General features: G+C 37.5%; 2 protein-coding genes and 1 pseudogene across 2 annotated transcripts; all 3 read left to right on the forward strand.

Moving 5' to 3' along the window:
* The window catches only part of LOC107671546 (protein NLRC3-like), a 7,836-nt pseudogene extending 3,598 nt beyond the window's left edge, over positions 1-4,238 (forward strand).
* Positions 4,239-6,075: 1,837 nt separating this feature from the next.
* Positions 6,076-14,914, forward strand: LOC107671547 (NACHT, LRR and PYD domains-containing protein 12-like). Its single transcript, XM_016464463.1, has 6 exons — positions 6,076-6,116; positions 8,150-10,078; positions 10,334-10,507; positions 10,849-11,022; positions 12,911-12,957; positions 14,075-14,914. The coding sequence occupies exons 2-6, from the start codon at positions 8,157-8,159 to the stop codon at positions 14,596-14,598; spliced, it is 2,841 nt and encodes a 946-aa protein (XP_016319949.1). The 5' UTR covers positions 6,076-6,116; positions 8,150-8,156; the 3' UTR covers positions 14,599-14,914.
* Positions 14,915-17,811: 2,897 nt separating this feature from the next.
* On the forward strand, positions 17,812-25,811 carry LOC107671552 (oxysterol-binding protein-related protein 1-like). The gene is made up of 10 exons (XM_016464469.1): positions 17,812-17,926; positions 19,036-19,157; positions 20,327-20,402; positions 20,726-20,860; positions 21,735-21,832; positions 21,915-22,097; positions 22,235-22,342; positions 22,932-23,021; positions 25,406-25,535; positions 25,673-25,811. Exons 2-10 carry the CDS (start codon positions 19,099-19,101, stop codon positions 25,772-25,774), a joined length of 981 nt encoding a protein of 326 aa, XP_016319955.1. The 5' UTR covers positions 17,812-17,926; positions 19,036-19,098; the 3' UTR covers positions 25,775-25,811.
* The last annotated feature ends 294 nt before the right edge of the window (positions 25,812-26,105 follow it).

Here is a 26,105-nt window from a genome sequence, read left to right on the forward strand (position 1 = left end):
TTCCCTGCCAGTGTTTTTTTTTTTTTTAAGTTTCCAGCCACCACCAGCATTTTTGATCGTTTTCACAAAATTTTCATAGCCCCAGAATATTTGTGGTATTAATATTTTAATATGTAAAATGTCAAAAGAAAGAACAGAGCCTCTGATTTAAAAAAGGGTTTTACTCTAGCTTCTTTCATTTTGTTTTTATCAACACTTGAATAAATTTCACTTAAAGGGGTCATATGATGCAATTTCATTTGTTCCTTTCTCTTTGGAGTGTTACAAGCTCTTGGTGCATAAAGAAGATCTGTAAAGTTGCAAAGACTAAAGTTTCAAATCCAAAGAGATATTCTTTATAAAAGTTAAGAGTCAGCCACACCTACCTAAAACGGCTCGTTCGAACACGCCCCCACATATCTACCTCACTATGTGGGAAGATTTGCATAACGCCGCCCAAATGTTCACGCAAAGAAAGAAGGCGTAACTTTTATTCTCATTGTAGTTTTGTTGTTGCCGCTGCCGCCATGTCTTGAAGACGCTGTGTGCTTCGTTGTTCCCTTTAAAAAAAAATTAACAAAAAGCAGAGAAAATTGCGTTTTTGTCAAAGATCAGATTCAGATCAATGATCAAAATATATATTGAATGGATTGCTTCCATCAACACCCCCAAAGCTTGCATGGTTGTATACCACTTCCTGGATTGACGTTTCATTCAGTAACGCTAGGCAATTTTGATTATATAATGATTCATGTTTGATGATCACATTATTTTACATATGTTTCTGCTTTCTGCTTGCTTATTTTTTCTTCTTATTCGTTGTGTTTTGATCCAGACGTTCAATAATCTTTCAGAAGATGTGTAGTAGCGCCTCCTAACGTATACCAGTGAAAACACAGAAAGACGGAAAATTTTGTCAATGGTGGTGAAAGAGTTAATCAAGTTATCCAAATTTAGAATTTTTAGGAAAAATGGCTTAAATACTGACTGATAAAGACTGATTACCACTTGGCTTACTGATAGTTGGTCAGACTAGTTCTTAAGACGCTGTCTTAACATAGCGTTTAAGTTTATGCAACTGCCCCCTGATTTAGGCTATATTAACCTGATCCCTAATCCTAAAGCATAGGTTTTCAACCATGCTCCTGGGGACCCACTATCCTGCAGAGTTTAACTACAAACTTATCAAACATACCTGAACCAGCTAATCAAGGTCTTCAGGATCACTAGAAAAATCACAGGCCAGGTATGCTAAAGCAGGTTGGAAATAAAACTTGCAGGACAGTTGGTCCCCAGGAGCAGGGTTGAAGACCTAGATTATAAAGAAACCCTTACACAAGGGGTTCGCAACTCTGGCTCTTGTGGTCCATTTTCCTGCAGAGTTTAGCTCCAACCCTAATCAAACACACCTGAACAAGCTAATCAAGGTCTTTATGATTACTATAAAGGTACAGGGGGGTGAGTTAGATCAAGGTTGAAACTAAACTATGCAGGAAAATGGATCTCGAGAGCCAGAGTTGAGAACCCCTGCCCTATACAAAATTGTGTACCTCATTGGTTTCAAAGGGAAACATCCTGTGGAACATTTATGATCCTTTTTTATCTTGTGAGAACACCCAAAATGTCTTTACAATGTTTTCTTTGTTATAGTAATGTGTTAAATTAATTTAAATATTTTTATTATTTTACACTGACATAAAGATATTTTTACGCCCTAAACCCCACTGTACCTAGATCCAGCCCAGTTGTTTGTAGATTATCAGACTGTTGACACTGTGTGTGTGTGTGTGTGTGTGTGTGTGTGTGTGTGTGAATATTGTCTTTTAGATAACACGTGTGTGCGCATGCGTGTGTGTGTGTGTGTGTGTAGGTTGTCTGGCTGTATGGTGACAGAGGAAGGCTGTGGTTTTGTGTCTTCAGCTCTGAGTTCAAACCCCTCACACCTGAGAGAGCTGGATCTGAGCTACAATCACCCAGGACAATCAGGAGTCCAGCGACTTAGTGACAAACTGAAAGATCCTAACTGCTCACTGCAGACACTCAAGTATGTGAGGCAGTAACCGATGTCATGCTGTGTGTGATGTAGAGACTGAACATGCTTGTGTCTTGAAACAGAAATGTATAGAATACAGTGTACATATTAGAACATTGTCAAGCCTCGGCAATTTGCATTGTGCCTCCGTTTTAAAGGCTTCAGGTCTCAGGAGAAACAGGTATCGGGTCTTGTGCAATTAGGTATCTAGTGAAGTGGCTTCAGATGAAACCTATTAAAGGTGCCATAGAATGGAAAACTGTATTTACCTTGGCATAGTTGAATAATAACAGTTCTGTACATGGATATGACATACCGTGAGCCTCAAACACCATTGTTTCCTCCTCCTTATGTAAATCTTGTGCATGCAAAAGACCACTGAAAAACAGGCGAATCAGAACATAACACCGACTGTGACGTTACAGTCGGGATCACTAATAGTTACGCCATCTGATCTTGTAAAATGTGTGGTAAGTACTGCTGCTGTAGTTTACGATTTAGTTTACGAGCACGTGCGATCGCAAAACTCGAAAGTGAAAGTAAAAAGCGATCGTGCATTCGAAAGCAGTTTCAATGCCCCGCATATTAATAGCGGCTCCCTGATACCCGCATTTTATATACAGTACAATTACCCAACGATATAACTGCGAGAGACAGTATTGCAATATATATTTTCCTGTGTTTCCTTCTTGCTGTGTGAGATACTGAAATGAGCCGCACTGTGAAACAGCCAATCAGAGCAGAGCTCAACATTATTATTCATGACCCTTCCAAATAAGGTAAAAACAGACCATTTCATTCTAGGGACAAATCATAGGGTTGTAAATGGACATTTAAAACCATTTCTGGAGATTCTTTGCCCTTACCTAAGCCACATACCTTCTATGTAGATATCAGAGAACAATTTAAAATATTGTATCAATGCATTCTATGGCACCTTTAAACACAATAAGCCACGAGAAAGAAAAAAAAACCTCAATTAAGTACTTGCATGTTGACTGACACACAGAGTGCACACAGAAAGTTGACTGTAACACGCTTGAATGTCAAATACACAAAACATGTTATGTCAAAATGCCTGTCTTGCTGAGTATTCAGGTAAACAGAGTCATTACGTTTTAAGTGAAAGTAAACAGTTGGGAGAAAATCAGGTGTGTTTCAGTATATTGGATCTGTGCAATAGGGTCTTAAAGTGATCGCAGTCTTATACCTGCTGCTGTTATTAAAATTAATCAAACAGCAAAAGAAAACAATAAAATCAATAACTTCTCTTGGCTGCATCCAGCTATATAAACATAGCAAGTTTTTCACAAAATGCTAGAATGTTGCATAATATACTCAGCCAACTTCAAGGAGCTAATCCATTATTCCGATAACATAAACACGGTGCAGTGCAGACATGAGCAGTGTTAATAGAACTTTTACTACAGTATATTGATTTGCCAAACTGTGGAGAAATGCCACAAAGTTTAAGTTATTTTAGAAACCTCAAACCAGTGTATTCTTCAATGTTTGTTTATGCTGACTGTTGTTGATGCAGTTCTTAAAATAAAACTGGATCTTTCACAATGTACTGTAATCTAATAACGTATTTACTCTTAAAAACATGTATTTTGCAGATAACGCATCATGAACAAAATTGCTAGAAAAGGAGGGTTAATTAGAACAGTCTATGGCTGCATTTGGAAAAAATAAAATAAATATGGAAAGTGAGATCATGCTTTTGTATTTTTGTGTGTGTGTTTCTGTTTATAGTGTGGACCATGGAGCAGAGTTCAGGATTACAGCAGGACTACGGAAGTGTAGGTCTAAACACACACGCAGATAGTGATTGTTGTTTTGTATGTACTGCTCATCTCTCTTTTTGTGTTCAGATGCCTGTGATCTCACACTTGACCCAAACACAGCACACACTCAAGTCATCCTATCTGAGGACAAGAAGATGGCAAAGCATGCGAAAGACCATCAGTCGTATCCTGATCATACAGAGAGATTTGAATGTCTTCAGGTTCTCTGTGGAGAGAGTCTGACTGGACGCTGTTACTGGGAGGCTGAATGGAGCGGGACGGGAACAGAAATATCAGTGTCATATAAAGGAATCAGCAGGAAAGGAGGGAGTGACTGCTTGTTTGGATTCAATGACAAATCCTGGAATCTGTACTGCTCTGATAACAGATTCACTGTCTGGCACAATTATAACAGAACTGATTTACCAGAGAGAGTATAGGCTACTATATGACAAAAAGTTTGATTTATTGCCCCTCATAAACCCCCCCTCCTCCTACCATAAATGGACACCTGTTTGGACACCTGTTTCTGCAGGAAAGGAGGAAGTGACTGTATGTTTGGATTCAATCAAAAGTCCTGGAATCTGAGTGGCTTTTATAAACGTTTCATTGCCTGTCACGATAATAACAGCACTGATATACCTGCCCTTTCATTGTCATCTAATCGAGTAGGTGTGTATCTGGACTGGTCTGCTGGCACTCTGTCCTTCTACAGCGTCTCTGACACACACACACTCACACACATACACACATTCAACACCACGTTCACTGAACCCGTCTATGCTGGGTTTGGGGTTTATTATGACTCATCTGTGACTCTGTGTCACATGGTACAACAAGGATGTCAAACATAAAAATATGAAAGAAAAAAAATATTTACAACATATTTATAACATTCCTACAAAGGTATTAGAAGACGAAATTTTCTTACTCCAGGACCCCTGGGGGTCTCTTAGTGTTTCAATGAAACTGTAATGTTTAATTATCGCATGGACATAACGTTATTTTATGTTATTTTTCTCAGTTTTGTACATAATCTCTCTGAAAATGCAAGTGCTGTACATGCTGTTTTCTAAAGGAATTTACAGACAGCCACTGAATAACTCTGACAGCAAATCCTCATTGTCACCTCACAGGGAAAGCAGGTCAGAAATTAATGGGGGATTCTGTTATTTTGCCTTCAAAATTCAAGATGTGGTTGTAAAAAATGCCACCTTTATGAATTCTTGTTTGTATATCTATGTATATATATGTATGTAAACCGTTAAGCAATATCAATCGAGCAACAATGCTGTTTTCCTGAATATCAGCACTGCAAATCTGATATTGATTTTTTTTTTTTTTTTTTTTTTTTTACAAAAAGTTCATGTTAAGTGACTTACAAATAAATCCACAACAGATGTTTTATGCACCTTCGAGCTGTTTGTTTCTGACTGAATCCCTGTTTTGAATGAATTGGTCGAGCAAATTATTCAATTACCCATTCATAAATTAGTCCTTTTGAACAAATCAAATTATTCAAACAGTGTGTAAGTACATCGAATGCCACTTTAAATGCAGCTTCTGTGCCTCTTTGCGGTACCCTCTCCAGTGCAAGCATGGATTTTGTTGATGCTGATTTCATTTGATCTATATATTATCCTATATTATCTTATTATTATCATCAACTGAATTTGATTGAATTTAAGAAATTCAAAATAAGGGTAAAACACTTGAAATTAAAACTTGTATTAAAAATTGTGCCATATTTTTTTATGAATATGTATGTGACAGTTGTAATACTGTTACATATGATTATTAAAGTAATATAGGTCACATGAATTAAAAATGAAAATAGAATTAAATTAAATAGAATTAATATAGGTCACATAAATTAAATGAAAAGAATGTGTCAGCATGTTTTTAATGAACTTGTACATATGCATACTAAAGTATTTTGTCGGTATAAAAAAAAAAAATTGTATAAGAAGATATATCATAATATATATATAGTAGTCAACATTTGAAGTGGATCAAAAAAGTTAATCAAAGTTGTTCTAAACGGGTAGCCTATTGTTTTGGTTTTAGGACAACTTTGATGAAAGGTTTTGATCCACTTCAAATGTTGACTAGTGTATTTTTAAGTATTTTTAAATTGTATTTGTGTAGGCATGTACAGTAAATTAAATTGACATGTTTTTTCCAAAACATCTGATCTGTTTCCTAGAATTTTGAGTAACGAAGTAAAACAGAAACCGAAAGTAAAAACTTTACTCTTCATTGACCAGGAGGGAGTCATAAAAACAGCGGGACTGGCGAGCGGGATAGTTTGATTAAATGTAAGTTAATCATTAATTAAACACTAAAGGCACATACAAATCATTTCGTATAGGAGTTGAAACAATTAAACTGTAAGGATTCCAGTTTTTAAATCTGGTCCTGCATGTAAATATGGTTGGTTTCTGACTGCGATAAAGTTGCTTTCACATGACTCTGTTAGGACTTCTGCTTTCAAGCAATTCTATAAATTACATAGGCTTCTAGATTATACGATCTGCCAGGATCTCTGTTTGAACTGATCTGCTAATTTTCCCGAACAAACCTTGTAGTTAAAAAATAACATTTAACACGTGTTAGCTCTTTTATTGTTTATAGTACAACCACATCTGAATGATCCACCAGATGACATTAAAAACTAATTTTGTCAGCGCTAAAAACATTCCTGTATAACCAATTACAGCAGTTATTACATTTAATCTCCATTGTTAGGGAAGAGTAGGCTATATTTACATTGTAAGACCACACTCTTACCTTGTATGCCACCCATACATTTTAAACAGAATAATTTAAAGTTATCGGATTGCTGTTCTTAACACTGTCTGTCATCGCTGATATCATTTCCAGTCAAAACAAATTTCACACATGACTTGGATCACTGACAGGTCTAATATTTTAAGTTTACACTTGTATGCCTTATAGTTGCATTTAGCAGATTTGAAATTTTTCAATTTAAATGCTATGTCTAAAAGATATACTCTATTAACCTGCCTTAAAATTCTCTATTCTCTATCTCATGTAACTTCTAGGTTGTGAGGTGTCCTCACATGCTTCTTAGGCAAGGCAAGGCAAGTTTATTTATATAGCACATTTCATACAAAATGAGCCAGAATCAGAAATAAAGCGAATTTCATTTATTATCTTAATGAGCGCTGTCTCTGTGCTGTGATGCGGTCGGAAACCAGATTGAAAATTGTCCGGTTAAGCACACTTTTGAAAAAAGGTGTGGGAAGTGTGTCAAGGTAACAGGTTGATGATTTAAGGTGCTGTACTATTTCTTCCAAAACTTTGCTATCAATTGCTTCAAAACCAGACATGGTCAATTCTTTTTGAAATTGCGGTAAAATCTGTCTGACCTCTGCATAACTTGAGGATGTGCTAATCGCCTTTCTGATATTATTGATCTTCTCAGAAAAGAAGGAAACAAACTCATTGCATTTGCTGTCGGAGAGCATTTCACTGGGAATCTGACTTGGGGGGTATGGGTTGTCAGTCTCTCAAACCATTCTTAAACCATCTCACCTTCACTTGCTCTTTCAGTGGCTCTTATGTTGCCAGGTAGTCATCCCAAGGATCAACACACATTAGTAAAAGGATGTTTTTTAATTTTTCTTTGTTTACAGATACACTTTTGTCTGCAGCGGTACATTATATGAGTAGGCCAAAACCGCAAACCGTGGATCTGTAATTTTTCCCATGACTGCATTTTTAAAATGGTCTAATTGTTCAGGGAAACCACAACCCTGGTAACACTTCTGCTAAATATCTCTTGGGCATTGGTGGGCATCTCTCAGTTTGCGTCTTTTATAATTCAAACATAGAGATTCATTCAAGTCAACGAACACTGATTTGCGTTACATTTTGGACTTTTGTCTGCATTATTCATTAACATGTTCTTCGTGTGTGTTTCCATTTTGAGAGCTGATCTTGATTCGAGATCAGTACAGTCTTCACAGACTTCTTGAGTTTCATTTAACAGTAAAACAGGGATAAAATATTGTAGTGTCTGGGGGGCATTAGATTTTGTACAGTTGTGCAACAGTTGTGGAGTTCTGTGGCAGGTGGAAAGTTGAATAAATTTGCTGCAAAACAAAACTTCTCAACTTTCATCTTGATTACATTTTGGTCACATCTACTTTGATAAGTTGCCATTTCACATTAACTTGACCAGAAAATTTGTTCTTACAAGTTTTGTTTTCTGTCTCTCTCTGCTGAAATAATTACATAATGCTGAAAACTGCAATAGAATGCTTTAATATTTATACTGTTCACTCTTGGCAAACTTTTATGTGTTATTAAAAACCAATTTCTTTAGTGAAAAGATGGATGATCTGATCCAGGATCAGTCCAGATGTGTAGCTTGTGAGCAGGTTCTGAGAGATCCGGTCTCTATCACGTGTGGACACAGTTTCTGCAGACATTGCATCAGTTTCTACTGGGATCAGTCAAGACTAGCAGAGGACTTTGACTGTCCTCTGTGCAGAAAGAAATCTAGAACACGTCCTGTTCTACAGATGCACGGAGTCTGTTACACACCAGCATCCCTGCAGGTGGAGACTGAAAACCTGAAAAGAGTCAAAGAAAAGCATAAAACCAGCATGAAGAACAAGTACGAGAGCTTATTTGAGGGAATCAAGCTCAAAGAGAATGAAACCCTCCTCAACAGGATCTACACACAGCTTTACATCATAGAAGGAGAGCGTAATGGAGTGAATGAAGAACATGAGGTTTTACAGATGGAGAAAACAGCCAGAACACAACACGCACAAGACACTTCCATCTACTGCAATGACATCTTTAAAGCCTCACCTCAACCCGGATGTGAGGAGAAAGACCAAATCAAGACTGTTCTTACTAAAGGCATCGCTGGAATCGGAAAAACCATCTCTGTGCAGAAGTTCATTCTGGACTGGGCCGAGGGAAAAGCCAATCAGGATGTAGATTTCATGTTTTTGCTTCCATTTCGAGAGCTGAACTTGATTCAAGATCATCAATATAGTCTTCAGAGACTTCTGCTGGACTTTCATCCTGAACTTCAAGATCTGGACTCAAAGACTTATGAGGAGTGTAAAATTGTGTTTATCTTTGATGGTTTGGATGAAAGCAGAATCACACTGATGTTTGCAGAAACTCAGAAAGTTTGTGATGTGACTGAGACTTCATCAGTGGCTGTGAATTACATCAAGCGTCTGACAGAAATTCAGGGGTTCAATGAGCCTCAGAGGGAGGAATATTTCAGAAAGAGAATCAGTGACCAGCATCAAGCCAGCAGAATCATCTCACACATCAGAAGAGCAAGAAGCCTCCACATCATGTGCCACATCCCCGTCTTCTGCTGGATCTCATCCACTGTGCTTCAGAAGCTCCTGAAAGAAGATCTGAGTGCAGAAATCCCCCAAACTCTGACTGAAATGTACATCCACTTTCTGCTGATTCAGATCAACATGAGGAACCAGAAGTATGAAGAGAGAGATCCAGAGAAACTCCTGCAGTCCAACAGAGAAGTGATTGTGAAACTTGCTGAAGTGGCTTTCAAACAGCTGATGAAGGGCAATGTGATGTTCTATGAGGAGGACCTGAGTGAGAGCGGCATAGACATCACTGACGCTTCAGTGTATTCTGGGATTTGCACTGAGATCTTCAAGGAGGAATCTGTGATTCATCAGAGTAAAGTCTACAGCTTCATTCATCTGAGCATTCAGGAGTTTCTCGCTGCTTTTCATGTGTTTTACTGCTATATACACAGTACAACTGAGACTCTTATGGTTTTTAATTCAATGCATAATCTGCATCAAGGAGCAATAGATAAAGCCATTGGGAGTGAGAATGGACGGCTGGATCTGTTCCTGCGGTTCCTGCTGGGCGTCTCACTGGAGTCCAATCAGAGACTCTTACAGGATCTACTGACACACACAGAGAACAGCTCAGAGAGCATCAGGAGAACTTCACAGTACATTAAAGAGAAGATCAAAGATGGACATGGACTCTCCACTGAAAGATCCATCAATCTGTTCCTCTGCCTGCTGGAAGTGAAAGATCAGAGTCTGTCCAGAGAAATTCAGGAGTTTATGAAATCAGACAAACACTCAGAGAAGAAGCTCTCTCCTGCTCAATGCTCAACAATTGCCTACATGCTTCAGATGTCTGAGGAGCCGCTGGATGAGTTTGATCTGAAGAGATACAACACATCAGATGAGGGTAGAAGAAGATTGATACCAGCTGTGAGCAACTGCACAAAAGCTCTGTGAGTATATTATCTTGCAAAATTAAGTAATATTTGCCTTAGATGACCACATTTCAAATGAATTAATTAATAGCCAACAAAATGTCAAGAAAAAAAGAAATATAATAAGAAATATAGTTAAGTACATGCTATACCATAACACCATTCTTAATTCAGTATAACCTAAAGCATGAAACTAAATGAAACCTATGGACCTTTTAGGACATAGCACTATGACTAACTGGACATCTGCATCATTTGTTCCTTGTTGTATAGACTCGCTGGCTGTAATCTCACTGATCAGTGTTGTGAGAATTTATCATCAGCTCTACAATCCTCGAACTCTGTCCTAAAAGAGCTGGACCTGACTAATAATGACCTACAGGATTCAGGAGTGAAGATTCTCTCTGATGGACTGAAGAATCCAAACTGTCAGCTAGAAATATTAAGGTAATTATGTGGAGTATTTTGTACACTGCTTGCTATGGCTGTAAATAAGAAAAAGCAAGGAGTGTCCAGAAAAATATTTTGTATGTGCAACTATTTCTTATGCCATGGATTCAAGATATTCTGTTACTAATTCTAAACGTGTACAAGCCTTTGGTACTAATTCGTAAAATTTACATAAGAATTGGTGATGATGGATTTAGCTGTTTTTGAAAAATTATTGGGAAAACAGAAAGTTAAGCTGAGGTTACATTAGTGTAAAAACAAAAGTAATTTAAATCAACAATATTGTCTTTTAGATAACACGTGTGTGCGCATGCGTACGTGTGTGTGTGTGTGTGTAGGTTGTCTGGCTGTATGGTGACAGAGGAAGGCTGTGGTTTTGTGTCTTCAGCTCTGAGTTCAAACCCCTCACACCTGAGAGAGCTGGATCTGAGCTACAATCACCCAGGACAATCAGGAGTCCAGCTCCTCAGTGACAAACTGAACGATCCTAACTGCTCACTGCAGACACTCAAGTATGTGTTTTATATATTTTCAAAATGAATGTGATCGCCTCTCTGTTGCTGATCTCTTTTCACATTTTGGGTTTGAATCAAAGTATATTCGCATCATTATGTGAGTTCCACCATGAGCAGGATATGTTTACGACTATGACTAACTCAGGACAAAAGGATGCCAGCTTCATTGTTTTATTCATGCATTGGATTTACTACCAAAATGACACATAGAGAGCAAATATGCAAAGTATATGTCATCAATAGCAGCTCACTTCTGTGATTTGGAAAAAAATTGCATTCATGTTTGCCAGCAGCTATCACTCTTCAGCTCTTGCCTGGTCACCAACTGAAGTTAAGCAGGGTTGAGCCTGGTCAGTACCTGGATGGGAGACCTTCTGGGAAAACCAAGTTGCTGCTGGAAGAGGTGCTAGTGAAACCAGCATGGGGTGCTCAGCCTGTGCTCTGTGTGGGTCCTAACACCCAATAATGACAGGGACGCTATACTGTCAAAAAGCACCATCCTTCAGATGAGATGTTAAACCGAGGTCCTGACTCTCTGTGGTCATAAAAAATCCCAGGAAGTCTTTTGAAAAGAGTAGAGGTGTAACCTCGAGATCCTGGCCAGATTTGCCCATCGGCCTCTGACCATCATGGCCACCTAATCATCCCCATATTTACTGATTGGCTGCTTTGCTCTCCTCTCCACGAATAAGCTGGTGTGTGGTTGGCGATCTGGCACACTATGGCTGCCGCTGCATCGTTCAGGTGGATGCTGCACACTGGTGGTGGATGAGGTGATCCCCCTCACAGTAAAGCACTTTGAGTGTCTAGAAAAGCGCTATATAAATGTAACAAATTATACCAACAAGGAACCATACCACAGACCACTTTATAAAGTGGTCAGATTAGAGGTTTGAATCTTTAGGTAGACAGTGAATCGATTCACTTCACGATTCATTGGTTTTCTGTTCAATTCAGGAACAATTTTTGGAAATTCAAAACAATATGACTGACAAAAAGATTTGTTTCACTTTCAATAATTGATTTGATTCTGTACTTTTTAAGTACATTCATAGAGGTGGGTGATATGACCAAAGTCTTATTCACAATATGAATAATTTGTATTTTCACGTAAACAAAATATGTTGTGATATAGTTATTTTTTTCTGGGAATAAGGTTTTTATTGTAAGGCTGTAACTTTAGATGCCAGTGAAGTTTCACAATTATTATTAAGTTATTCAGTCAAGAATAGTGATTCTCTCTTTTTCATTTGTTGTTTGATTAACATTAATGACACAGACAGCAGCAGGTATATTAGGGTGCTGTCACTTTAAGACCTAACGCACATGTTTATATTCACTTAAGACATAGCCAAAGTGTTAATGTGAATACTTGGCAAGAGGGGCATTTTGATATAATTCTGTGTGTATTTGACTGTTCAAATGCAATGAAAGCATTTGATTTTAGTAGCAGTTCCACACAGCTGGCAGTTGCTGCTCATACATGCAACATGGTCCCTTGAAATGTGATCAAATGTAATCAATTTGAATTGGTTTAACTCGCAGAACTACAAGTAATTTTTGGTAATGACACTCATGTTTCATTAAGCTGCTTTCTGCAAAAAACATGGAACTTACCCACATTCACATGTTGATAAAAAAAAAAATAATAATAATGCATGAAGCCAGAGATAAATATATTTTGCTTTTTTTCTTGTTTAAAAGCAGAGGCTCTGTTCTTTCTTTTGACATTTTGCATGTTTAGATATTATTTTGCTGACTGTGGCTGGCAACTTATTTTTTTTATACTGGTGGGGAAAGAATTAAAAGTATGTAAAAATGTGTGTGTTTTGTGTATCAGCAATATGCACCATTTTATAATGTATGTGTATTTTTGTGTTTATAGTATGGATCATGGAGGAGATTTTAGGATTAGAGCAGGACTGCAAAAATGTAGGTCTACATACAAACACAAACTCATAAATGTATTTATTTATTTATTTGGTTGTTTGTTTATTTGTTATAAATGAAGAGTTATCTGTTTTTTTATTTCCAAAAACAGATAACTTTGTTTTTGTAAATTTTCATAAATCATGTTTAAGTGTGTTTTTTATATATATATTAAAAGTTTTTTATTTATTTTTTTTAGCAAAAACAGATAACTCCAACAGTTTGTTTGTTTGTTTTTTGGCAAAAGCAGATAACTCCACATTTCATGTTTCAGAGGTAAACAAAACCAAGTAATTGCTTTGTAATTGCTAAAATAGCGATACTTTGGGTTCTAATCCGTACTTTTTTCCCCTCATTAAAACCAAATATGTTCATCAGTGATGGTTTGTGTGCATTTTATTTTGTGATTTCACCTAAATGAATAGAGAGTCTCCACAACAGTTAGCAATAGATTGAAGCACTTGTCTGTGCACGAATCGCTTGGCAACAGGTGTTGTGCCAAATTCTGCTCCGTCAGATTATGCAACCCCTAGTATTGGTAGGTTTAGGAGTAGGTATGGGGGAGGGGTTAGGATTAGGGGTGGGGTTAGGATTAGGCAATCAGGTAGTGATTTCAACGAGGGGGTGCATAATCTGGCAGGGGTGCAGAATTCGGCACAACACCGGCACTGATAACAGCAGCAACGAGCATTCAGCATGATTTTAAAAGCAATACGTGTAAGCGACAGATCACCACTTATTTTAAACAAACAAACAAAATGAATACTCTGCTAGTCAAGTAGAGATAATGTTTCATTTGTAATAGATAGATAGATAGTCTTTTCTAAAGTGACTAGCAGCCTTGTCACCTGACCTCAATACTGCGTGCTGATTCGCTAAAATGGACTTATTGGGTTATGTTCACAAACGAGAAGGGCGCTTGTTGGTTTCTGCTGTGAAACCTGAACTTGCAATGCCTTGACAGTGGACAAAACCGTCTTTTATGACAAAACGTGCTTAGGGTTCAGAACGTGCTATATGTAGAGAATAACACATGGCAGTCGGTTCATTTTTTTAAACGTGGTGTTAAATGAGCTCTTCAAATGTTTCTCTCTTTTTCTCTCGTTCTTTGTGTGTTCAGATGCCTGTAGTCTCACACTAGATCCAAACACAGTAAACAGCCATCTGATTCTGTCTGAGGGAAACAGAAAGGCAACATATGTGGAAGAGCTGCAGTCGTATCCTGATCATCCAGAGAGATTTGAGCACCATCCTCAGGTTCTGTGTGGAGAGAGTCTGACTGGACGCTGTTACTGGGAGGCTGAATGGAGTGGGAGAGGGACAGAAATATCAATGACATACAAAGATATAAGCAGGAAAGGAGGAAGTGACTGCAGGTTTGGATTCAATCAAAAGTCCTGGAATCTGAGCAGTTTTTATAACAGACTCACTGTCTGTCACAATAATGACAGCACTGAGATATCAACCCCTTCATCATCTAATCGAGTAGGTGTGTATCTGGACTGGTCTGCTGGTACTCTGTCCTTCTACAGCGTCTCTGACACACACACACTCACACACATACACACATTCAACACCACGTTCACTGAACCCGTCTATGCTGGGTTTGGGGTTTATTATGGTTCCCCAGTTTCTCTGTGCTAGACTGAACAACAGAGTTGAGGTACTTGGACTTAGGAATTATGCAATTATGAATGGACTCGGGTGGACTTGGACAGAACATAAAATTATGATAAAAAGACTATTAAACGTCTCCCACTCAAACACAGTTGTTAATGACTATGTCTCAACTTGGACTCGACAAGGTGGACTCTGACCCAACCCTATGTGAACAACCTTATCTAAGGAGAAACAGAACAACAACAAAATGTCACACACGATGTTTGATTTTATTTTATTTTTTCATTATTATTTTTCTAATTACTGCAGTATTCTATTTTTGCATCATCATCCAGATGACATACACCATATAAATAAAACCTGACTGTTACACCAACAGGGTCTTTAATGACGTTGCATTCTAAATACATAGACATATGGAGCCCCTATTGCAGCTATAACAGCTTCCACACTGGGAAGGTTTTCCAATAAGTTTTTGTGTTAATTTTTGCCCATTCATCCAGTTGGACGAGAAGGCCTGGCTTGCAATCTCCTTTGCCTTTCATCCCAAAGATGTTGAATGGGGTTGAAGACAGGACTCTGTGCAGGCCAGTCAAGTTCTTCTACACCAAACTCATCCAACCATGTCTTTATGGACCTTTTTTGTTCACTGGGGCAAGTCATGCTGGAATAGAAAAGGGCCATCCCCAGACTGTTCCCACAAAACGTCTCAGTATGCTGAAGCATTAAGATTTATCTTCACTGGAACTAAGGTGCCCAACCCCAGAAACACAGCCCAATACCATTATCCCTCCTCCACCAAACTTTACAGTTGGCACAATGTGGTCAGACAAGTAACATTGTACTAGTATCTGCCAAACCCAGACTTGCCCCTCAGACTGCCAAACAGAAAAGTAAGATTTTTCATTGCACAAAACAGGTTTCCACTGCTCCAGAGTCCAGTAGCAGCATGCTTTACACCAGTGGTTCTCAACTCTAGTCCTGGGGACCCACCGCTCTATACAATTTCTATCTGTCTCTTATGCAGAGTTCACACTGCATGATTTTCAAAGTCGTCAGATCACCGTTATTTTCACACTGCCCCCAGTAGCGTGTTTAGGCACCACAGAACGAAATTTCTTCCGATGGGAGTCGAGAACCGGCATTTTTTGGACCGTGTGTAATAAAGGACAAACAATACTGTTATCGATACGTGTGTTGTTTTGTTTGTGACTTTTACGCACAATGCGTCTCAGCACTCGGTGACATGCTTTGTTACTTTACATGGCCTTCCGCTTCTGCTGCTGTTCCTAAATGCTTCCACTTTTCAATAATACCATTACAGCTGACTGTGGGATATCTAGCAGGAAAGAAATTTCACAAACAGACATATTGCAAAGGTGGCATCCTACCATGCTTGAATTTACTGTGCTCTTCAGAACGACCCTTTTTTCCCCACAAATGTTTGTAATGCAGACTGCGTGGCTTGGTACTTGATTTTATACACCTGTGGCAATGGGTTTGATTGAAATACTTGAATTCAGTAATTAAGAGGCGTGTTCCAATACCTTTGTCCATATACAGTATGTATCGTTTTTAGTTTAACATTACTTTTATTGTTTGAATTATTTGTTTTTCTTACTTTATTCTTTCCCACCTTGTATGTGTCATAATGATAAATAAATCATAAAACATTTGTTTGTCTTAGGCCTACATTTTTAGCAATGGGAGGATTGGATCAGTTTGATAACTTGGAGTTAAATTATGTTATATTTTGAATAGCCAAATTGCCTCAACATGCCCACATACAAAATCTTTTATCATATTTGGAATTAGGACATCATGATAATGCAAACAAAGATCATTTTTATGTTCGTTTCTAAATCTTTCATCTCTTACATATATAGGCTCTTCTTGTTCATGTGATCAAACCGGAAGACCCAGTGGAGTGGTTTACAAATATATATATTTTTTTTTCAATAACAGCAGAATGGATCATAGAATGGTATGGAATAACAAGGGAATGGATCATAAAAGAAAAATAAATGACAAGTTATGAATAAAAATAAATTCAATAGTCAAGTCAATTATATGAGCGTTTGTATTCTATGATATTTTCAGAAGAGAAAGCAAGTTGTAAATCCACAGTAAACAGTTCAGGACTGGGCTATATGTAAGACATCTTGCTTTAAATATAAGATAAAGGTTTAATCAGGTAATTAAATTATAGCGAATTATAGCCTGTATCAGAAATGTACTTTTTTGTGAGATTGTGAGACAAACTATATAGCTGTCACGGTGCACATGGGGAGCAGGACACACAAAACATGGAACAGAGTCTGACAATAGCCTTCATATTTTGTCAGTGTGTTATCATATCTTCTAGCTAATCTAATTTTTATTTCGTAATCAGTTAGCACTACGCTAAGCAAGTAGGCTAAGCTGTTCTAATTGTGCTGACAAGAAAGTATAAATGTTTAAATTGATGAAGACAATGAAGACTGTTTGTCTAGATTACATCGAGTGAATAGAATGTGATTATTGGGTTCAACGCCTTATAAATGTGTGCTAATAAGGGCTTGAGGCAGTTCCACCGGAGCTAGAGTTTTGTTTTGCATTATGCAGTTGTCTGGATATAATGAATGGCAATAAAATGAATGAGAGTGTTTCTGAAAGGCGCTTACTCTGTTAAAGAGGAGTAAAGCTTCTTAAGACGACTCAGTGTACAGTGAGCAGTATTGTTCCATTACGCCCTTCATAATCACTTCCACACTTCAGCTATGACTATCTATCTATCTATCTATCTATCTATCTATCTATCTATCTATCTATCCATCCATCCATCCATCCATCTATCTATCATCTATCTAAATTTAATGTATTGTATTAATATAAATTGTTAATCATATTCAGTTATCATGTTTACTTATTCATCTCTTAACAAGGCCAGGAGACAGCACATGTCCACACAGTCTATACATTGTAATTTGAGTCTTGTGATGTTAGTGTGCAGTGGAAATACAGCCATTGAGGTAACAATCACATTTATTACAGAAACTATGTAGAAATGCTGATAAGTACTGTATAAAAGGATTGCATTATTATTAATAGTTCAGGTAGCACATAGATGTATGTGTTGGAGTGAGTTTTCATCACAGCACAGGTGTAGATTGATCAGCTGCTCTCCGATCCTCTTTATGCTGAGCTCTGCAAACACATGCGCACACACACACACACTCATGCGCTGTGATGCACACACTCACACACACACTCTCTCTCTCCTGTGCTCCATTTCACGCATCTACAGTCTCACATACAGGAACAGCAGACAGGACGCAAAACAAGGTGACTCCTGCAGAGGCCATTCAAGCAGGTACATTCACATTTCTGCTCTTCTCTGCTGATATTTTCACTTTCATGTCACTTATTTCACTGTCACATGAAGCTACGGACAGTAGATTTAATCAGACAATGTCCTCTGGCGCTGAAAGTAAAGATAAAGTAAAGAAAGTAAAGGTGAGAAGAACAAGAGGGGTGTAAGGTGTAGATTATTGGAGTATGTTTAACAAGAAAATACTATTTGTGTATACTATATGTGTTACTTGATGTTTATTTGTAATCATTCGTAGAATTTACTTGCAATGATTATAAGCAAATTTATGTGTTATTATAGGCAAGGTTTACACTTAGAAAAAAGGTGCAAAACCTGTTACTGTGATGGTACCCTTTCAAAATACATTATGTGCCTTTAAGGTACTAATATGCACATTTAGGGATAAATAAGACACAAGGGTTTACTTTTGAAAAAGTACTGTTGTACCTTTTTTCTGAGAGTGTTGTATAGCTAAGCACTGATCCTTTTTTAGGGCTCTGTCAGTAGACAGATGTTCAGTACATTGTGAACTACAGTAAACACGCTTAAAATAGCAGTGTGTGCTGAAACCAGAGAAACCTGCAACATTATAAACCATCTCAGGATGAGCTGTGAGAATGAGAAAGTGGAATTACATATTAAATTCAAATGAAATTAAACTGAAAAAGGTGTAAGTGCATATCTTACAGTAATTTGCTGTTGACAGATGTCATCATTCCGCAGAATGTAATACTGTCATAATCGTATAATCCTATATGCTTTACAATGGTAGAGTAGAGTTTGCTTAAATGCATATGTTCCATATACATAATGTACACAACAAGAAATAATTTGAACAGTATTACAAATCCATTTGTTGATGTTAATTGTCCACATTCTCAGCTCTGGGCTGCATTTCCCAAAAGCATCGTATTAGATCATACAAAACATTGGCATCAGTGTTCTCTATGATCTACTTGGGCTTATAAAGCTGTTTGAAAGCATAGTTCTGGTCTTGCCAGTCTGTCTATATCATTCTATGCATTTCTTTTTATTTATAACATTTATCAAATGTTCTTCTTTTCTCATGAAGCTCCATGTTTTTCCTACATCCTTCTCTGTTTTTCTAGAGCCAGATCAGTAAACAGTTTGGTGTCTATTGACACAGCTTCATCTGTGGCCCCAGAGACATCATGTCAGGGGACGGTAGCCAGGGTGACAAAACCCAGTGCAATGGAGTCAAAAAGCACAGGTATACCTGTGGTTTCATGTGAATTGGTTTCCTATCTCATTTTAAAATGTGTATTTTTTTACACTGCATATAAAAAAGGCCAGTTTACAGTGTTTGCAGATGATTATTATTGTTGTTGCTGCTGCTTAATCGTGCTGTTAAAAGCTGTTGTTTAGCTGAGTAAAACCATATTTCATTACTTAGCTACATGAAGTATATAATTATGGTCACATTATTAATCAATCATAATGATAGAAGCCCCAAGACAGAGCCTTGTGGCACTCCATACTATTAAATTTATTTTAGGTTTGACCTAAATCACTCAAACAAAGTGGTAGTGAATCGAAAGATAGGATCTAAAATAGACTAGCATAACAACATTTCTCCAGCCTGTTGAGCAGAGCGTCATGATCTATGGCATCTGTATTATGATGGGCCCCACATCGTGACCAAAAACATAATAGTAATAATTGGTTGGAAAGTTGGTTTCCTAGTATTTAGACCAGGGTTCTTCAATCTTTAATCAGGTTCAGGTTGGTGAAATGAGTGATGATGCAAGGATATATATAATAATATATCATATTGAGTGTTGCATTGTTGGTTTCACCTATCAAATTTACATTTATTCACTTACATTTACATTTATTCATACATTCGTAGACCTACATCATGTAGCCTTAAATTTAATGTGGACAGCTACAGGAAGCCAGTGCAATGAGACCCAAAAGAGGAACATTTATAGTTTGTACTAGTGAAATATTATTTAATTTACATACTTTCTTATGATGCTTACATGGATCTGCAAGTTGTGATTTAAGGCATAAATGATCTGCTCCCTTCTTGGTTACAGGGTTATGGGGTTAAGCCTGGTTTATACTTAACCTCATTGCAGCATTGCTCTGTGTCATGCAGCGATTGATTGATTTTTGTTGATAGAACTACTGTAAAGTTACTCAATGTGAACTTATTGTTTATTGAACTGTTGTGTATCAGCAGTATCACATCTGCCATCGTACTATTGATCTGAATATCAGCATGGCTGTGATTACATTAAGAAGTGCTTATATTAAGAACAACAGCAATATTGCTTAAATATACTGGCTGGAATACATGTTTGCATTTGGTGTTCTCTGATTATGTGTACAGTTCTGAACTCAGAGAAATGTTTTTCACTCTCCATGTTGGAATAGGTCAGCTCTTCCTGCTGCAATGTTCTCACGAAACAATGTCAGTATGTGGGGCGTTCTCAAAAAATGCATTGGGATGGTAAGTCAAATATGGCTATATATGCATAAATATGTTTGCATTGTTAGGTTTACATGATGTAAGCAGTGCTTCGGTTTGTAAAGTGGATCTGCTGCTGATTTTTTTAACTGACTTGAGCTGAATAATGACACTACTGTCTTCAGTAGAGCTGCTTGAACTGAACTTGTTTTATAATTCATGAACTGTGCACAGTTATTAAACTGAACAGATGAACTTTTTTACAAAACGATATGCATTATGAAGCGCTATAGAGTAAAGGTGACTCGAGTTCTGATGTAAAAGCAGTCTGTTAATCAATTATTCTCATCTTTAAATCTTCACAGGAACTGTCTAAAATCACAATGCCGGTGATTTTTAACGAGCCTTTGAGTTTTCTTCAGAGATTGACTGAATACATGGAGCACACATACCTCATCCAGAAGACCAGCGCTTCACAAGACTCCATCCACAGAATGAAGGTAAATATATTTTTATTTTTTTAGCCCAAGAAACCCTTGGTGAATAGAGAAATAGAACAGGATCCTACTGAGTAAAACAGTGTTGAATTTAAGCCTGGCCTATATTAACATGCATATGGTAGCATTAATGCATTCCAGAGTGATGTTTGCATTGCTAAGCCATTAAAATGATTATGATGGTGACAAGAATTCAGATTTTACGTGGATTTTATGTTTTTTAAATTGGAGAGACCATGAAAATTAGCTTCAGTTTCTTAACTTCAGCTTTGGTTAAGATTCATTTTAGAATTAGATTTCTCATAAAATTGTCTTTTAGGTCAAACAATAACAGGTGGGTGCAAATCATATAGATTACGGCAAAGACCTGAATTTAATATGCTTTCATTTAATTACCTTCAGTATACAGAATTTGCATCATGCAAATTGTATGTAATCTTATCTAATAAATACAACACACATTATATTTTAGTACTGAATAACTATTACATCAATGAAATTTTAGCTAAAAAATAAAATAAAATTAATTTTGACTATAAGCAAAAGATCTGAATATTTATAATTATACTCAATAAACCTGATATGGCTCAAACACAATCACTACTAAAACTCTATGGTCTCTACAAGCAATTTTGTATGTTTACATAATCTTTAATTGTCATCTATACAAAAGGGGATTTTTTTTGAGTGATTGTTGGGTTGAAACCTTTGCTACTGTTATGGAAAAATTAGTTGATTTGAGACTGTATGAAGTGTTTTGGTAGTTTTAGTTCATTTTGAATGTGAAATGTACTGCCAAGCACATTAAGAAATGTGCTTTAGTGATTGTAAAAAAACTGTACTCTGTTGGTAATATCATGTTTCTTTGGTTTTTCAGTGTGTGGCAGCTTTTGCTGTGTCAGCTGTGGCCTCGCAGTGGGAGAGGACGGGAAATCCCTTCAACCCACTGCACGGAGAAACCTACGAGCTGCTCAGGTCAGTGTTTCACATCAACTGATCAGTTATGAGCGAACACATTCATGTTTCATATGAACTGTCAGTGTTTTTGTGTCATCAGAGAGGATCTGGGCTTCAGATGGGTCTCTGAGCAGGTCAGTCATCATCCGCCGGTCAGTGCCTTCCACGCCGAGGGCATAGAGAGCGACTTCATGTTTCATGGATCCATTTATCCAAAACTCAAATTCTGGGGAAAGAGTGTGGAGGCCGAACCGCGTGGAATCATCACCCTAGAGCTTCCTCTGTGAGTCCTTCACTGCCTTACATGTACAGCAGTAAACACGTGGAGCATGTGTTCATTCAACAGAGGTCAAGAAGACTTCTTACATGTCAATTCAGCTACACGATTGACTTATGTATTGTTAATTTGTTGTTTTTCAGCCACAATGAAGCCTACACCTGGACCAACCCGACCTGCTGTGTTCATAACATTATCATGGGACAGCTGTGGATTGAGCAATATGGAAATGTTGAAATTATTAATCATAAGTAAGAGCAAGTATTGTCCTCTAATTTGACAAAAAAGTGCAACAAACAAGGATGTAAATTAGATCATTGTTGCTTTATTAAGGTTTGAAAAGAACAACTAATTTGTGTCCCTGGAGCACAAAAGCAGTCTTAAGTCGCTGGGGTGTAATTGTAGCAATAGCCAACAATACATTGTATGGGTCAAAATTATCCATTTTTCTTTTATGCCAAAAATCATTAGGATATTAAATAAAGATCATGTTCCATGAAGATATTTTGTAAATGTCCTACTGTAAATATATCAAAACTTAATTTTTGATTAGTAATATGCATTGCTAAGAACTTCATTTGGACAACTTTAAAGATGATTTTCTCAATATTTAGATTTTTTTGCACCCTCAGATTCCAGATTTTCAAATAGTTGTATCTCGACCAAATATTGTCCTGTCCTAACAAACCATACATCAATGGAAAGCTTATTTATTCAACTTTCAGATGATGTATAAATCTCAATTTCGAAAAATTGACCCTTATGACTGGTTTTGTGGTCCAGGGTCACGTATGGAAGACATACAAGGCCCACAAATGATTTTACTGTGCTTTTTATCAGAACTGGGGAAAGATGTTGTTTGACTTTCAAACCGTATGGCATCTTTGGAAAAGAGTTGCATAAAGTGGAAGGATACATTCTTGATAAAAGGTATGTAAACACTACTAAAATGACAGATATCTGATGTTATTTCTGATTCAGTTTGATATGACTGTAGTGTGGTGTAGTGCAGTATGTGAAATTAGCTCTGGTCTACTGTGATTTGATTGGATATATAGTGAGTAACACTTCATTTTGATCTTCCACTTCAGACATTCTACTGACTGTAAGTAACTTTGCAAGTACATGTCAACTTATTTTACTAACCCAAACCTAACCTAACGGTCTACTAATACTCTAATGAGAGTCAGACAATTTAAGATTGGTGTTACAACAATCCAAAGAGTCAAATTCCACAAAGAGGCCCAGGACAACAAGACAACATCATAAATCTGTCCATGATACCCTGGCGCCATGAGTCTGATTTAAACTTTGCCGGGTTGAACTAGAAAGTTTATTTCGATGCACTAGCGCAAGTCCACTTTGTTCGGCAAGGTCTTGTGGCTAACACTGCAGAAACAAAAGCGGCTGCTCTCCTCGTCTTTTTCTGTCGTCTCATTTTGCGAGTATACGACAGTTGTGTGAGCTTATTCCGTCCGCTGGATCGAAATAACTGAAAAAGCCCATACATAAACATGCACAGCACGTTGTGGAGCATCTTCGTTTGATGACAACACAAACAGCTGGACTCTGACGTAATATTGGTGCGCATCCACATGTAACCGTGCGTTTAACCCTCCCACTGTAGTTCCGACCATAGACCCTCGCCTCGATGGAATCAGGACAGAAGTGGTCGAAAGTGGACAAACGAGACGCATTTAAACGCCAGGTGTGAACGGCAATGTGTCTCCTTTGTCCACTTGTAATCGGATCGACGAAAACGCACGTTAATACCAGGTGTAAATGGGGCCAGAGACACTGTCTTTTACAGATGTAGATGCACCAAAATGATCTCAAAAAGACTTATAAACAAATATCAGTCCATTGCTTAACTCCATATAATGTATGTAACCCACACATTTCACTATCATGTTCTAATCACTCATTGTGTATGTATTTTGAATAACTATTGAATAGTTTATAGGATTATATTCATGTTGGGTATGTATGCGTTTGAAAATTCATGCTTTAAACGTTTCTATCAATCAATACTTTGTAAAATGTATTATATTCTTGTTATAGAAATCATTCCAAAATGATCCCAATCAGTCCAAAATTATACTCTGCAAGAGTGGGAAAATTCGGACCATGTGACTGATAAGACAGCATGTTGATTTATCGATTGGGAGGAGAAACATAGCAACACCCCGAGCTAAGACAATGTCTAATTGGTCAAGACACCATTTGGGATGTGTCCAACAGCCCAGTTTAAATATTCAGGACACCATCAAATGATGCTTTTAGCTTTTGGCCTAAGCTTTTAGCCAGGTTTTTTGCCCGTGAATTCTTCGAGCGCCATTCCAGCGTGCTCTGGCTTGCATGCCAGCAGCTCCTCTAAAACCATGAGGAGAAACGTCAAATTTTACTCTTTTCTTTCTTTTACTTTAGTTTCTTTTCTTTCCCGTTGAGAGTTTCGTGTTCTGAGTTAAGTTTTGCCGCAATGCCGTGTCTCCGAGTTCACCTCGAGTCTCAAAACTTCAACCAGCCCACAACTCCGCATCTTAAGCCAACGCCCAACCATTGGCTTCCCAAGACATCACTTCAATGACTACTGAACTTCCAGCCAATCAGCAACCTCGGGAAACCCCTTTTTGCAACTGGACAACAAGGGAACCCCCTAAACAAGCAACGGAAGTACCTCCATATCCTAGCTGAACTGGTGCATTTAATATAAAGCTTAATAGCCTAATTGAGGAACTCATTGCGAGGGTTAATTAAGTGATTGATGGTTGTTCAGGTCTAAGCAATTGCACATATTGCTGTAAACTTGGGATTTCACATTTTCATTCTCTTAAACTCATTCTTTCCTCACTTTCTCTCTTCCTGCAACTTGTGTGAATGTGTGAGTGCGTGTTTATGTGTTAGATTAGTTTATATGGTCTTAGATTTATCTTGTGTTTTGTGCTTAAACTGCCGATCTTGTTACTGTGCTGATTAATAGTGTTTTCACTATATTTTGGATTTTAATATCCATTGCAGAGTTGATGTTGTACGGCTCGTTCAATGAATTGCTGGTTGATTCAGTTGATCAGCCGTAAAACAGTGATTCTGGTCAAATTCTCTATAAAATAAAAAATAATTCCATTTGAGCTAAATTGACCTGTTTCCCTTAACTACTAGCCTATAACAACTACCTTACTATCAATAAGCAGCAAATTAGTGTTTTGACTGAAAACTCTTAGTTACTTGTGTTCCCTTAAAACATCTAAAATGTTACCAAAAGCATAAATAAATGTACATCAGTAAGTGGCCACATTTTCTTTATATCTGTCCAGCAAAAAAAAGATCTGTGCTCTGTATGGCAAGTGGACGGAGTGCTTGTATTCTATGGATCCAGCGACATTTAATGCTCACAGAAAATCTGACACAAAGCGCTCTGAGAAGGACAGGAAGGGAAGCACACAGGTGACTGATAATGATCACGATCATACCGCATGCATTTGATTTGACATTTAATTTGTGGCATTTATTAACATTAATCAATGCCTAATATAATGTGCTGTACAAATGTTGCTGACATGCAGAATTGGGGTCTTTTGCAGAGTAATAATGCGGATGAGGAGCCGGATGAAATGCCTCCTCCAGAAGCCGAGACAGTGCAGGTGATTGCAGGAAGTGAGCTGATCTGGAGGATATCACCGTGACCAGACAACTCCAGAAAAGTATGCGGAATATGCCATCATTTATCAACACACACTCTTGTTACTGTGATGTGATCCATTACCAAACATCATATAATTACCATTTTAGCATTAAATATCATTTGGGCTCGAGATGAGCACCAGTGCTTTTTAAGTGACCATAATGATTGGTTATAATGTAACTTCTTACTGAATTAGAATCTGAACTACAATGGATTTTCTGAATTAGAATCAATATGTGCCTCTGATTCCTTGAGATTCATTTCTAGTATGAGGGCCCTATTGGAGGGGTTTGTATTGGCTATGGGACACACACACACACACACACACACAC

This window comes from Sinocyclocheilus anshuiensis, unplaced genomic scaffold (genome assembly GCF_001515605.1).
Source record: "Sinocyclocheilus anshuiensis isolate Anshui unplaced genomic scaffold, SAMN03320099.WGS_v1.1 scaffold3077, whole genome shotgun sequence".
NCBI classification, from domain to species: domain Eukaryota; kingdom Metazoa; phylum Chordata; class Actinopteri; order Cypriniformes; family Cyprinidae; genus Sinocyclocheilus; species Sinocyclocheilus anshuiensis.